Raw genomic sequence first — 15,591 nt, 5'->3', positions numbered from 1 at the left:
TACTAAATGCTAAACCAAATGTATTAAGCTTATGAAGCTACACACACAAAATTTCATCTACCCAGTCATGTAAAATCCCAGGAATAACATTTGTAAAGAGGCTAATTATATACTAAATAATTTCTGTTTTCAAGACTAAATGTAATTTTATAAAAAGGTATTTAATATTTGATTTATTCATCATATCCTTTTTTCACCATAAATTAAAGCCTTGGAAAATACTTAAAATCATGCAAATCACCAAATGGGTAAATCCCATTCGTGACTTTACATCTAACACTAAAATTACAAAAGGGTATAATATTTTTCTCTGTTTAGACTCAATGACTATGAAATATTTAGAAATTTTAGCTTCGTCATGGTATTTCTCAAAAAAGGGAATAAAATATCACAGTTTAATTGTATTTTGCCCCTGCTCCTTAAAATTGTATTTTGCCCCTCCTCCTCAATCTTTTCCAGGTACAATGCAAATTTTTTTCCCGTACTTTTAGTATCTTATGTAAAAACATAGTCCATACTTTCAATTACTTTGACTAACATTTTCTGCTTTTCCTCTTAAATTTTCTTCTCATTCTCTGAATATGTTCATTTTTTTTTAAAGGATCCATGTTTCAGGGGTGATTTACATAAAGTGGAAAATGGCAGTCCAGTAGTCTAATATATAAATGAGTAAATAAATTTGTTTGCCTTTAATTTCTTTTCTCTCCTTCTCTCCTCCTTTACACAACTCTTTTTCCAAACAAAATCCCTGGAAAAACTTCAGTATTCTTTTTTCCAGCTAGACCTCTCTCTGAGTTAAGCATCTTGTTCTGAAGAACTTAACATTCAGAAAGGCTGTCCAGCTGCTCTTCCTGACCTCTTCGGACCATGTACTTTGACCTCTTGTCTGGACCAGTGAGACAGAAAATGATATATTGATTGAGTTACATCACATATACTGCTAATTAGAATATCCACTCTTCAATGTTGAGACAGGTAGTTGTACCAGCTAGAGGCAGGTTTCTATGCAGCTATATTCTTCTACAAGGTAATATGGAAAATTGCAAGTTATGCTGCAAAACAATCTTGTCAGGACTGCAATATGAGTCTCAAAAGTGGAACAAAAATAAGTAGATTATCATATGCAAATTCTTCAAGGTAGTCATTAAAATTTGGTAATACATTTGAGAAGCTCTTATCTGTGTTATCAAAGCCTATGGTATGCAGATTCAATGAATGAGGAAAGGCCTAAACTTCAGTCAGTGGAATTGCCTTTTTCTTCACAAAGATAATATTAAAGGGAATTACACCTATAAATCCAGTATCTTTAGGTCTGAAGTAGTCAAAGATAAGCAGATGTTTATAACTGCAAATTAAAACACTTGATGTTTAAATTGTAGCATGTTATGACTGAAATAATGATGACCTTGAATACAGTTCCCTCTATCTTATGTATCATCTGCAAGTCCTGTCAGAGCCAACTAAAGTCAAATCTTTTTTTCATTTAATTGTGTCATTTAAATATATAATTTGCTTGACTATGGCCATCATTAATATATGAATATCAACAACATAGAATAAACTGAAAACCTGTCTTCAGCTGAGGAGGCAGGTTAATAGTAAGGGAAATTTGAAAAAATAAAAAAATTCTGAGTGAAAACCAGTGTGTCCTGATGCTTTGTCAAAAGACACAATACCTAGGGCTGACAACAGTTTGCTTCAGATAAAACTGTAAAGTGTTTATGATTTTGGAAAGCTTTTTAACAAAGAAAGATATAATAAAAAACTCTCACTAAATCACACTGTCAACCTTTGAGATACTACCAAAAATGTCTGCATGTGGGTATTTGTTTAAAAACTCTAGTTTAACATTTACACTGGAAAATAAAAATAAAGTTATCAGAGAGAAAATTTTTAAAATTTCCCCAGAGATTATGAAGTTGAAGTGATTTTTTTTCCCCACAATAAGATTCTGCCAAGTAAAACTCAATGAGCAGGTTATCTTGATAATTTCATTGATCAACAAATCCCTCAATTCAAGTATGTTTGTTTACTGCTACATTTGCTTTGTAGTGTTAGTGTAAGTAAACAGCAATATTAATTTACATAATTCACTGGCATATACACAGGGTCCTAATGCATTCAGTGTTACACATGATTTACATATTAGGGCAAGTTCATAATACATTACTGACAGTAAGCATCAGAAAAGGATTGTCATTACAGGAATTTACTGGAAGTATTTTAATTAACACTTCTTAATATATGAGGATATTGATTAATGAAATCATCCATTTAGGATTTAATTGATTTAGTTTTAAAGGTCTCCTTACCTTCTATTGCTGAGAGTAGAACTCGAGAATGGTCGTATGCAATTACATTCGCATATCTATTCTTTGGTTTGTTTACTTCCAAGTTAGAGTGCTCCCATGTGAACTGCTGACCAGGATCAATAGACTTAAAAAGACAAAGAGAAAAAAAAAGAAAATAAACTTTCAGCTAGGGATTACATAATTGTTTTGTTTATGATAATTACAAACTAAACTCCCATAGTTTGTTCTGGAAATAATCTCCTTTTATTTAAAATTATTACTTCAGCACACATTGTAACATATTAGATCATATTATATAAACCATTTTGTATTTATGCATCTGAAACTTCTATGAGGAATTTAAACTATAAGCTTTTAAAATCCAGGGCTTTTTCTTCAGAGAAGCAAGCTATCCATCCTTTTTTATTTTCACCCATTTTGGCAAGTGAGGGGTTCTAGCTTAACAGTGATACATATCATAAATGTCATAAATATCATAAATAACATATCTCAAAAGCACTGTGATTAAGGGGAATAAATATTTTTGCCTTTATTAGTAAGGCAATGTGTTCAAAAATTTCACTGTTCTGTTTGCTGAGTAACTCCAAAGGCTCCTGAAGAAGTTTTCCAGAAGAAAAATAATGTTCCTGTTCTTTCATTTTGATGCCAGGCTAACCCATGATACTAGTGTTGCTCAGGAAACTAGCTGTGTTTCATCCATAGACAACATAAAGAAACTTGCTTTTCATTTCCTTGAGTCATAAATAAGTAAGCAATTTAGGCATATTTGAAATTTTAATGATATCTCTTTCATAAACATAAGTAATCTTATCATAAACAGAACGATATGTTTCCAGATTCACTGTTTATTTTGTGTTTACTTCATGTTCCAAGGTGAAATTACAGAAGTGTTCACCACACTCCTTCATCCTCATCACTAGGGAAACTTCAGACTGTAGTATTTTTACCTCTATGGTTGAATTATATATGCAGCAAAGTGAATACAAATTAGGTAACAGATGGTACCTGTTTATGCTCACGATGGTTGTGGCTGTATGAAAGGTCACCTCATACTGAGAAGTCATGAATAATCACCTAGTGTTTTACTTTCCCTTCCTGTAACATTAGAGACCTTACAATTATTTCATCAATATGAATACACAACTACTGCTTGAGGTTTATGCCCTCTGTGTAATCCTGGTAAGAACTGGCAGCTCCCTATGTCAGCTAGCTGTAAACTATTAAAAAAAAAGATGACACAGGTAAGCCAAGGTAGGGCAGCTCACCAACACTATGCTCATTTTCCATGAGTAGACCAGCAACAAAGCACAAGTCAGGAAATCTGTACTGTCACTGCAGCATCAAGCCAACAGTTTTACTGACTCATCCCAGGGTATAACCTGTAATCTATTAGAGGAGGTATTACCTGACAATGAGCAAGTGTGAAATTAATTAATATGATTTTACTAGGACTTATCCCTAAGAGTGATAATTTGGCCAGTCTGAAAATTGCTTAATTCTCATGCATCATTACATATTTTATACAATTTATTTATTTAATATTTTGAGAATGACTTTGCTTTTTTATTGAGATTATTTAAAAAAAAATCATTTTGTGTGGCTGCCTGATAGAGAAGCATTTATCTTTAGGAAAACAAATGTTTCAGAAAAACAAGTGCTTTATTCTATTAACCAATACCCTGAGGCTCAATCAACTTTAGTAATATAAAAGTTATAAAGTCCTGCATAACCTAGCTATGAAGAGCAGAAGAGTGGGGTGGCTCAGGTTCTGGGTCACCCTTTACTTACAGCAACTGAGACAGCTCCTCCCTCAAAAGGAAATGAACTGGGACCGTTTAGAGGAATGAGGAAGAAAATAAATGCTTGGGAGCAAGATGAAGGCCATAAAAATTCTACTTATGCTTTGGATATGATTCATTTGAATTGTATCACTATGTGTGTTCCTAACAGTTCAAAAGGCATTCTTAAATGCAACTCTGAATGAACCTGATTTTTTAACCTTCTACACAATTTTTCACACCAAACTATTTAGGTTAACTATCATAAAAGTTTGCATGATTAACATATCTTAAGATGTCATTAATTTTAGGAGCTTATTAAGTTAGTATCTAAATAGACTACTGACTAAGAGATTTGCAAAACTGATGACGGATTCTTTTTGAGCCCTATTGTATTTTGTTTGCCTGTAAAGAGACAATCAACTATCCACCAACTAGAATTTTGCCACATGCAAAGGTAGACATCACTTCTGTGCTGTGCTTAAGTACAAACATAGTGATCTGATCCAAGATCAGGGCTTTACCCTTCTCCAACAAAAATAGTACTTTTTCTGAAAAGTGAAATTCTTATTCATCAATAATGAAAATGGTAAAATTTTACTCTTTAATTTCACAATATTTTTTTTTCCTTTTTATTACAATTTAGTTTCATTCTAGCAATGTTTTCCCACACCCTGAGAAGGATGGCTAGTAGAATTTTAAAGTGGGTATGCACTGTGTAATTTAAAAATGTAAGTGTTTTATCTTTACTTCTAAGTGCTACTTATTTAATCAATGGTGCAGAGAAAAAATCTGGACTACATTTCCATCAGCACAGGGAAGAGTAGAGTTATATACATATATACTACATTTTAGACATGTAATACACCTTTTTATCAGCAGGCCAGCAATTCACTTATATCATATGACTGGAAAAGTAATAAAATTTACATAATAACTTAACTCAGCAAAAATTGTCCCTTTTTTACTTTTTCAGTTAATGCAGGTGAACAAAAAGACTTATGCAGGATATTTACAGGTCAAGTTTTCAGAGCTTTGGAAAATAATTTTTATTGATTTATCTCAAAATTCTAGTAATAATTTAGGACACAAACTTAGTACAGAAGGTGCTTACTATGTATTAATGCATCAATTAACTCTAATTAACTTTTAAAATAAAATTGGTAATTTGACCAGGAATACTGCACATCTATAATATCTGTGACTACCCAGGCAGTAATTTTTGAGAGACATATGTGAAAGCATGCCATCTAAACCACAGTCCACTGCCCTAGAATGAAGCACACTATTCTGCATTGTTCTAGATGCATAACTGAAGCAGACCATCTGTCTTATCTTTTAGGTTTTTACCTACACTGCCAAAATATTCCGGAAATTACTTCACAATGTAAGATGTCACATACACTTTCTCTTCACATTACACAAGAAAACTAGAAAATAACGGAATTAACTGGCTGCTTAAAATGCTATTTTTGAGCCTGGACTGCAGGACTCTGGCTTTAAAGCATAAAAACCAAAACAGGATGTAGAAGAAAAAAGATAAAAAATGCTTGCAAACAGTAAGTTTAAACTGCAGTTTTGCATACACAAAGATGATTTTGCATATACATAAAAAATGATGGTCTGAGATTCTTCTCCATTATGAGAAACAGCTTCAGCTCTATATTATACCTATTTTTCATGTGAATTTGAAGAATGAAAACTTTAAATTTGAAGCTTAGCTTCAACTGTTCATTATTCAGTATTACTCGTCCACTTTTCACTCCTTAATGTTTAAGTATTCTAAAGCTACTGTTTGATAGCAAGAAAAAACCCAAACATACACATTGTATGATGTATGGCCAGATGGTGTAGTTTACTGATTAATATTTAGGTCTACATCTAGACATAGTTAACATAAATTATCAGAAACAGGCAGATGGATTGAACTTTAATCTTTCCTATTTTCCTCACCAATCTGAACCACTTTGTGGCCTTACCATCCTCCCATAAAGCACCATTTTGCCAAAAGAAAGTTAATCTGTATTTCCTCAGACTTAATAGCCATACTGGAACAAAGAGTTGAGTGGTATTGGCAGACACATTTCAGAAGTGTGAAAGACCAATAACTCATGAATAACAAGTCTGTACTAACAGTTTTAATGAGTGCTTTAATGGTTTAATGGATGGCACTTTAATAGGATTTTTAGTATTTTCATTCTGAAAGCTTGCCTTCAATAAAGCTGTCATTAATAAAGAAGTGGATTTCTTCACAGCATAACTGTGTCGTATGGGTGCTTTGTGCAAAAGAAATAAAAACATTTGTAATACTGCTATTTCCCACCCATGCTTTGACAAATCCTTCAGCCAGTGTGTTCTAAATGGCTGGCTGCTTAAACAAGTGTAACCTGTTAGCAGGGAAAGACTTGAGCAACACTTACTATCACAATGCACCATCCATAAAATAGTTAATTGAATAATAATCATGGTAACCAAAATGTTCTGGTGGTAACCAAAACATAAGAATTTCAAACAATCCCTCTCCAGTAAACTATGTATCTGCTCACTGTGCAATTTTCCTTTACACCACTTAAACAAGAGGAAAATATCTCCTGATGTGAGTTTTCCAGGACTAGATCCTGGTTCAGCACTAAGGAAGGCATGACCAACGTGAGTTGACACGTGCCTGCCTGCTCTGGAATACTGCTCTTCTAAGGATCACTACAGCAGCAAATTAGAAGCCAGCAGTTTTAAGTTTCTGTGGAATGCATGGATTGATATACATTGCACATCCTTCACAAGCCAGGAGGGGGAAGGAAGCATGTCCTGTAAAGCATTTTCAAGCACTATACTGTTTGTGGCTTGAATTAAATACTAATGACCTCTGCTTCATACGTAGGCAAAGTGGAATGAAAAAGAAAAATTGGAGAGCATGTCAATGCAAACAGATTCAGAACAACTGGGGAAGGTACACAGCTAAGCAGAGAAATGAACAGTTTGACCCTCTTTCACCAATGTCAGCAACTGTGAGGAGAATTTCATACCATAGCTGATGCATCTATAATAGAGTGCTATTGTATTATGCAGGAAACTTGCTTAATAGTATGAGATTTACATACTGCATTACTGAAATGTGAATGCTAGATGCGAGAACATTTATTCATGATCAGGGCAATTTGCCAACTGGAATTGAGTTTTTTTAAATTAAGATGTAGATTTTCCCATTATGCTGCAAAGGGTATAATTTTCAAGAATATGGGGGAAAACCTCCACATATGGCTAAAACTTCTTTTGAACTCCAATATGTGTTTGCTTTCTGGTCCTTAACACTGTTTAAAATGCAGATGAGACATTTTCTGTCAACTCTGGAAGGGAAGAGATCTAACTGTTCAAGAGTACCAAAAAATATAAAAATCTTTTTCCTAGCAAGTTCTGTAAATTTCCCTTAAGAAAAAAAAATGGTATTTTCTTCATAGAATCAAGTTAATATTCCCATGACTAAATTAAATTATGCAAAACCTGATTCCAGTGGAACACAACAAGCTATATAAGCATACAGCTAAAGAAAACTTAGAGAGGAAAACAAGCATTATTTGAAAACATCCTTGAAGGAGACTCTTTATTTAAAAAAGCTATAAAATCCCTAGTTTTAAAAAGTGAATCATATTGGTTTGTATTTCTTTACTACTAGTCTTAAACATAATCTGCTTATTCTCTACATTTAATTAAAATAGTTTGACCATGTTATCATAACCAGTTGTAACAGAAATAATTTTGTGTTGAAATCGGGATTACAGTCAACTTCAAGTAGAAAATAAATATCAGGAGCAGACAAATACCTGATTAATGAAAAGGCTTACTTTGTTTAAATATTTTTGTGGTTGAAGCATCCTGCTGTTTTGTCTTATTTAGTGCATGAAATGCAGCAGGTCTTATAAACTAAACTTTATAATTGTGTCACATGACACACTATAGTGCTTTAAATTTCAACATACTTTTCAACATATTCTTAAAGCACTGTCCACATTTTCTTATTTCAAGGAAAGAGTAAAGGAGTGAAATTCTTCATTGATTCCTTAATTTTCCTCTAGAAACCCCTAAAATTTTTGCAAATTAGTATTTCTATAAAGCTCCTGCAAAACTCAGTTTTATCTAGAATGACCTAGTTAGCTTTCCCTTGAGTAATTTTTTCTTGCTTCATGTACACTACTTTTCTCTTTCTAGTTATATCATTGCTTTCAGTAGACCAAAATAAAAATTATACTTATTACAGAATCATAGAGTGATTAAGGTTGATAAGACCTCTCAGATCATTGAGTCCAACCTTTGGCTGACCACCAGCACTCTAACCATAGCACTAAATGCCACACCCAGCTGTTTCTTGAACACTTTGAGCCATGGTGCTTCTACCACCTCCCTGTGTTCTCATGCTTTCAGGAAAAATTCTTTCTGATGTCCAACCTGAACCTCCTCTGGCACATTTCCTCTTGCCTTGTCACTTGTTGCCCAGGAGAAGAGGCCAAACCCCAGTTGGCCACAATCTCCTTTCAGGTAGTTATTTGACTAACTAAACTGTGTCTGTGAAATTCCTGGGCAAAAAAAAAAAAAAAAAAAAATAGTAGGTATCAAACCAACATCCTAATATGTAATACCAGCCTTCTTTTATTTGATTAATTACATAACATAAACAAATGTTGTTATCCCAATGAAGCATTCACAGCACAAAGGAAGGAGATAATGCCCTGCTCTGAATCTTGACTAGCAGGACTTCAAATTCTTGCATTATGTCTTTAAAATTCTCTACCATAACTATACTGCTGGCTCAGATAGTACCCTAGGTGGAACTAAGCACCAAACAACCTAAGTGAATGCAAGTGTATGTGCTATTAATAAGAAGATGACTTTTGATCATCCACTGACTACGTTAAATGTTTCTCAATAAATGGAGTACATCCCACGATAGTAAAGTTAGAAAATCCCAATAAATGATGTTTGTAATATTAAAAAGAGGAAACCATTAAAAGAAAAAGAACAAAACCATATTTTTGCTGAGAAAAAAATTGATTTTTCCATATGAGTCACTATTATCTACAATGATATAGCAGTTAAGTGCAGCTGTTTCTTTGATAGAGATTCATTCCACGGATCATCTGTTCTTCCTGGACTTCTAAAATGTATTACAACTATAATAAGTTTTATATGTGCTTCTACTATACAAGATTTACTATGTTTTAGTATCCAGTGTTTATGTTGTTGCAAATACAAAAGGACAAATATAACATATTCAGTAAACTGTGCTCCTATCACAAATCCTACCAACTGATTCTGAAAAGCCACAATAAAAAAAAAGTCAAAATGCATCTTCATGTTTTCTAGTACTGAATTTTAAGGCACAACTGGCTGCAATTTACAGAAAGAAAGCTCATGAGAGAAAGCATTAAATTATATACAACTTCTTGTAACATTCATTAACCAGTGCATACATACACATTCACAGTAAATCATACAGTAACTTACATATTCTGATGGTGTAAATTTTGTGTTATTATGACAGAGTCTCCTGCAAAAATAGCATGAATCTGAATCCACTTTCTTAGGGGTGCAAAGCTCTATGTACAGACCTCAGAAAAGAAATGTTGAATTATTTTACACAAGTCTCAAAAATCTGCTTTGGAGAAACAGATTTTCTGTTCTGTCTTATAGTGGAAAATGACTTTACAAATACATCATAGAGTAGGGGGAACATTATTGGTTTTCTTCAGTTTATCTCTGTGACCACTTTTTATTTTTAAATTCTGAAGCCTCCGATAAGAAGGAGATACAATATAAAGGTAACTATCATATAAACACAGATTTTTGCTTAGCTGTCAAATCTATATGGACCCTTACATTACATAAAAATCCCACTAAGATTGTCAAAGTCTGCAAAAGCTTCCCAATAATCAACTGGGATCAATCCTGCCCTTAAATTAGAGAACAAAAAAGAACTGTGTGACATTACTGATATTAATGATATTAACAAAGTAAACCATTATGTTTAGGCTTGGGGATTGCAAGCTAATAAAAAATTAATGAAGGATTATGGAAAATTTATTTGGAAGTAGAAATGAACCTCATTGAGGAGTCATAACTCTATCTTGTGTTAACACTACAGAACCAGTTTATGCAACATGTGAATTGTAAGTTTATTTGAATCTTGCCAAAGCAATAATCCTTGAGGCTTGGCCCGTGTTGTCCCACAAAAGATGGTATTCAAGGTAAATTTGTGAGAGCAGTACAATGGAAGAAATCTCTATTGTTCTGCTGATATGCTGTAAGAGCTGGGATAGGAGATGCTCTGAGGACACCATGGCACAGTTTATGAAGACTTGTAGAAGTAGGAACTTGTCCAGCTGATGACATTGAGCCTTCCATTAAATATTTAGAAGGTGCTCTACACTGGAGAATACACTCTTTTTAAGAGACAGGGAGGTTTGTCTGTCTGAGGAGAAAGTGAAAACAGGAAGGAAGCGATATTCTTCCAAAAGGAATAAACCAAACTTGTATTGAATTTTGATCAGAGATTCTGATCAAATGTAAGTGGATGGAACACGAGCAAGAATGGAAGAGGAACAGGTATTCAGGCATTTCTTAGAAAATGAAAAGATGCGTTTGAGTGGTGAAACCAGTAATTTTTTTTGAAGTGGCAACCAAAGTAGATTGTGCCAAAAAAGAAATCTAAACATTCTTTGGAAATAGAGTTAGAAGATTAATGGAGATAGAAGGAAGAGAAGTCAGAATCTAAAAGAAAACCACTAATACATATTTTATTTTATGGTGTCACAAAGTTGTCATAACAGTTACTGTATATAATGAATATCATCTTTGAAGAATTTCATCCATACAGTGCAAATGATTCCATAAAAAGTAAAATAAAGTAATTGCCAACGAGAAAAGGGAATTATTAAAAAAAAACCCAAAATTGCCAGTGGTCATTTATGAAAGCTCTCTGCTTCCCTAAACAGGAATTAACTGGAGGATTTTGCTGGTATCGATAAAGGTCAGTAGTTTTGTGCTGCATGTTACACCTTGAACTTTTGAATATGAGAAGTATCTTTTTCCTTCTGTCTCACCAGTTCTAGCATTATCTGAAGTGATAATGACTGAACTGTTACCATCTGTACCTCTTTCTGCCTTGCAATCAGATTAAAAATGACTGTTTAAGAGATGATAGTGAGAACGGCTGCTGAAGTAGAAGGTCCCAGTCCCTGACCACAAATATACCCACCACTTCCCTTTGCTGGCACTCGAGCTTAAGCAGACATGTGGTGAGCTAGTTTAGGGAACCGATCCAATTGAAAACAGCAAAGAAAAATAAAACAATTAGTTTTCAGCTGAATCTATTTCCTGAGATAATCCTTGAACAGCTGCACATGTGCCAGTGCCAGGACTGGCAGAAGAGAGACAACAGGAATGCACAGCCAAGACACGGAGATGACTTACAGTGATCATCAAACTGCAGCTTTAGTCCACTGCCTAGCCTAGACCATGCAACCAAAAAACAGTGCTTTTCACAAATTCTATTTGAAAATGGATGAATCTTGGAGTAGATTGAAATGAAGAAGTATCTCTAAAGCTTTAATTTCAAAGATAAATGCTTAACCTTCTTCGGCCTAGCAATACGAATGAAACTTGATGTTGACGCACAGTTGCCCATATTCTAATCTTGAGTGTCTGATCATTCTGCTCCAGATGGTACATTTTGTAAAGATTAAAAAAAAAAACAAAACAAAACAACAAAACATAACCAAAACCCAAGCAAAACAAAACAGAAACAAGAAAAAAACAACCCCACTCACCAAACAAATGAAGTGAAAAAAAAAAAGAATGTGAAAGTTGTTTTATTTACACCGGCTAGAGAAACTTCTGCACAGACAGAAGAATTAAATGTAAAATTTACACTCTCAAGATGATTTTACTTACTTAAGTAAGAAAGAGATAATACAAACCAGCAAACTAAGTTCTATTACAGCATAAGAATACCATATCACCTCTTTAAAATTTATACCAAATGTCATCTTTTATTATGGTGAAGATTTTGTAACACAAATTTCCCTGCCCGATTATTTATAAGCTACAATCTTCGTAATTTAAGAACACAAGATTTACATGTAGAAAAATGTGGAGATTTTCCCACATTTTTTGTGATTGCAACAGCAAACAGCTATAAAAAGTTGTTCTTCAACAAATTTATTTCCAGGAATTTTTGAAACTATATTTTCCTTTTAATATCTAATGAGATTATTTTTTAAAGCAGTCTTAAGGACATTCTGAATAATGCATTCAATTAAATAATAAACAATTGTAGTTCTGTATCACAGCACTTAGTATTAATTTTTAACATCGTCTGTCATGACTTTTTAAAATACAATGGAAACGTATAGTGTTTCCATGTACCCTGCAGTAACATTTTACTATGAAACTAAGGTGTGAAAGTATTCTTGACTGGGTTTTTTTGCACTGCCAGTATCCATATGAACTTTCAAATGGAACTAATGTGTGGCCCCTAAAAAAGTAAGAGTGATGCAGGCTTTTACTCTACCATGCTGACAAATAGTTGGAGGATTTTAAGCAAAGATTAGTGACACAACAGACCATAAAGAAAATACTGTGTCAGTGACCCCTCTGGGAGCTGTTAATCCTTGGATCACCTATAGCTGATCTATAGAAGCAGTTCTTTACTGTCAGTTTGGTGCATACTTGATCCATGTATTTCTGGCATAGACAATATTTTGGTATTAAAGTAATAGCTGTAATTTACCAGGTTTAATGGATGGCTCCCTATGTCCCTTTAGCCACAAATTACTGACCTTAAAGGCTGTTACTGTCTACTATAGCAATACCCATATAATCCACGGGTTACTGACAAGGTGTCTGGCAAATGATTACCATCTTCCAGTTAAATTCTTTCATGCTCTTCTAGACCATCATTCACAATTTATTAAAGTGGTACTGCTGACAGGAGGAAAATGCAATGTCCTGAAGCTGCTACATTAAAAGAGACGCTAAGCACTCGCAAAACCTTTTATCTCATGCAAAATTAAAGCAGTGGACTGAATCTTCTTTGGAGCTTTTGCTGTATGTGTTATGTGTCCTGTCAACATTATAAAGGATATTTTTAAAAGAATCTAAGGATCTTTAGACTGCAGGAAAGAGAGGTATTTGTGTACATTAAAACAAGTCTATGCTTTATCATTCACACATTACTATAAGTGTATGTCCATGTCCATATCCGTGTCCATCTGCCTGATGTATCCTTGCAAAAAGAGAACAGCATTTTATGAGCAATGGAACCAGCTCACAGTGTAGTCATTTTATGCCATTTTTTATCATGGTTTGAATATCATACAAACCTGGCACCATATCAGAGAGAAGTCCTGGGAAACAGCAAGCATGACATTTAAAATCTGAACCATAAAGAAGTGTAGAAAATTACCTCATACTCCTGTGAGAACTTCAAATTGTCATTTGCTTTCAATCTTTCAATGTGATCTGCAAGTTCCAAGATAGGTATTGGTGGATGACTGGCCATACCTGTTGAACAAGAAAGCAGAACAAAATTTAAAGTAAATTACAGTGATGGAATTGCTCTAAAATTTAGAAAATGCAATAGTTAGAATGTCTATAAATGTGTAAGTAGTAAAGATGTCATGTGAGAGAAGCAGGCAAATAGTTTGGTTACTCAAAGCAGGACATGCTCTGCATAGATGAGGTCTAAAGTCAAATTAAAAGAAGTCACCAAACTTATTCCCAAAGCTAACATTCCTAGTGTAGAGAAAAAGAGCTACCATCATGTGAGTCAATGAGTTTAGCTAGGCATGGAAAAATGAGACAGTTAGACCTGATGTTGACCTCTGCTTTGAGTAATGACTCTTAATGTCACTTCACACTCTTTCTACCACCATACATGAAATGAAAACTCTGTTAAATTAGATGAAGAAATGTGAGCTGAGAAACAGACACTGAAAGAACCCTAAAGGGGAAACAATAGTGTTTTGACAGAAAACAAAGTGACTAATGCATAATCAAGAAAAATGAACTTGAATAATGAAGGTTACCAGGGTAACCAGAGACACCTGAACCTGCAAAGGAAATGGTAAAAAAAAAAGAAACCTAAACCAACATAAAATTAACTTATAAAATAAAGCATAAAATAATGAAATGGAAAGAATGAAGATTGCTGCTACTACTACTACTACTACTACTACTACTGCTACTGCTACTACTACTACTACTAACAATAATAATAATAATTATAATAATAATAATAATGCATCAAGGTATAGAAATGACTGTGTACTCTTAATTAGAAATACTTAAATATTTTAAAGAATTCTGAGGTGACTGACATGCAGCTATGAAAGACTAGAACAACATGCATCACTGCTTTAAGACAACAGTCACTTAAGACAACATTAGACATAAGACAATTAGAACTTCAAAAATGTTTTCACTAGTAGCAGATTGTAGAGGCAGGGGTTGTACAGTTTGGCTGGACATGCTGACTGCACTAGTACCTTAAAATATGCTTAATCTGAAACCCCATTTATCAACCCCTAAAAGTACCTACAATCTACTTCAGGTGTAAACATCTTTGTCCACTGATGAAGATACTAAGTGAAAAAGAGCTTGGAATTGGAAGTACAGATGGGTGTGTAAGGCGGTACAGGGACAGCAAGGCAAAAAAATAGACAGAAAAGATGTGGGGTCAACTAGAACAATCTGCCAGCTTAAGTTTTGACAGGCAAATTTTGTGAACATATTTATTTCAAGCTATTAGTCTTTATGAACTTTCTGCAAAATGCTTACATTCTTCTCTTCATACTTTATGCAACCACACGTAAAATGAAAGTGAGGTTTCAATAGCTTGGGAAGAAACCAGAGCTGGCAAGAAAAAGTTAAGCTAGTGAACCCCAGGATCTCTTGAAATTACGAAGGGAAAACATTGATGACTCAAGGGGGCTCAAGCTGGAAGGCATGTTGCACAATGCAGTTTGCTTTGTCACCGTGACTTTCAAGAACATGCCTAAGACAGTTGACTTGCATTTCCTTTAAACATAGCTGAAAACGACCATGTGGCTACAACACAGTCACACTATAATATGTGTATTAATTATTTTAATTTTGTTTTTAATTCTTGTTTTCTTTTGGATTCTTTGATATTTCAAGCATCTTAATAGACTCCAAAATAATGTCCAGCAGCACTGGCCCTAATTCTTCTGACCCTATATATATATATATTTTAGGGAATCTTCATAGCACATCTGTGATGGTAAGACATTAAGGCAAGTTGTCAGTCAGCTAACAAAGCAGAATACTCTGATCAGTGGGGAGATTCCTTAAAAATTTCAATTTAAAAAATTAGTCTCTAAGTACTAATTTATTTGCTGCAGCTCTGCTTCTCTCCCATTTTCTTAAAAATTTTACTTAGGACTTGGCTACTCTCAAAGTGAGTATGGGTGACAGTTATCTAATAATTAGAC

At 33.9% G+C, this 15,591-nt stretch overlaps 1 protein-coding gene across 6 annotated transcripts in view; it reads right to left on the bottom strand.

Annotated features, from left to right (window-relative positions):
- Positions 1 to 15,591, bottom strand: part of PTPRD (protein tyrosine phosphatase receptor type D) — a 353,173-nt gene that overhangs the window by 59,936 nt on the left and 277,646 nt on the right. For all 6 annotated transcript variants that reach the window (XM_079329956.1, XM_079329958.1, XM_079329959.1 and 3 more), the window contains 2 exons: positions 13,545 to 13,642; positions 2,313 to 2,436 (listed from right to left, as the gene is read on the bottom strand). In XM_079329956.1, coding sequence (XP_079186082.1) covers positions 2,313 to 2,436; positions 13,545 to 13,642 — 222 coding nt within the window. The remainder of the gene's footprint in view (positions 1 to 2,312; positions 2,437 to 13,544; positions 13,643 to 15,591) is intronic.

This window comes from Erithacus rubecula, assembly GCF_903797595.1.
Source record: "Erithacus rubecula genome assembly, chromosome: Z".
NCBI classification, from domain to species: Eukaryota; Metazoa; Chordata; class Aves; order Passeriformes; family Muscicapidae; genus Erithacus; species Erithacus rubecula.
The sequence above is the reverse complement of the archived record's forward strand: the minus strand, read 5'-3'. Positions and strand labels throughout refer to the sequence as shown.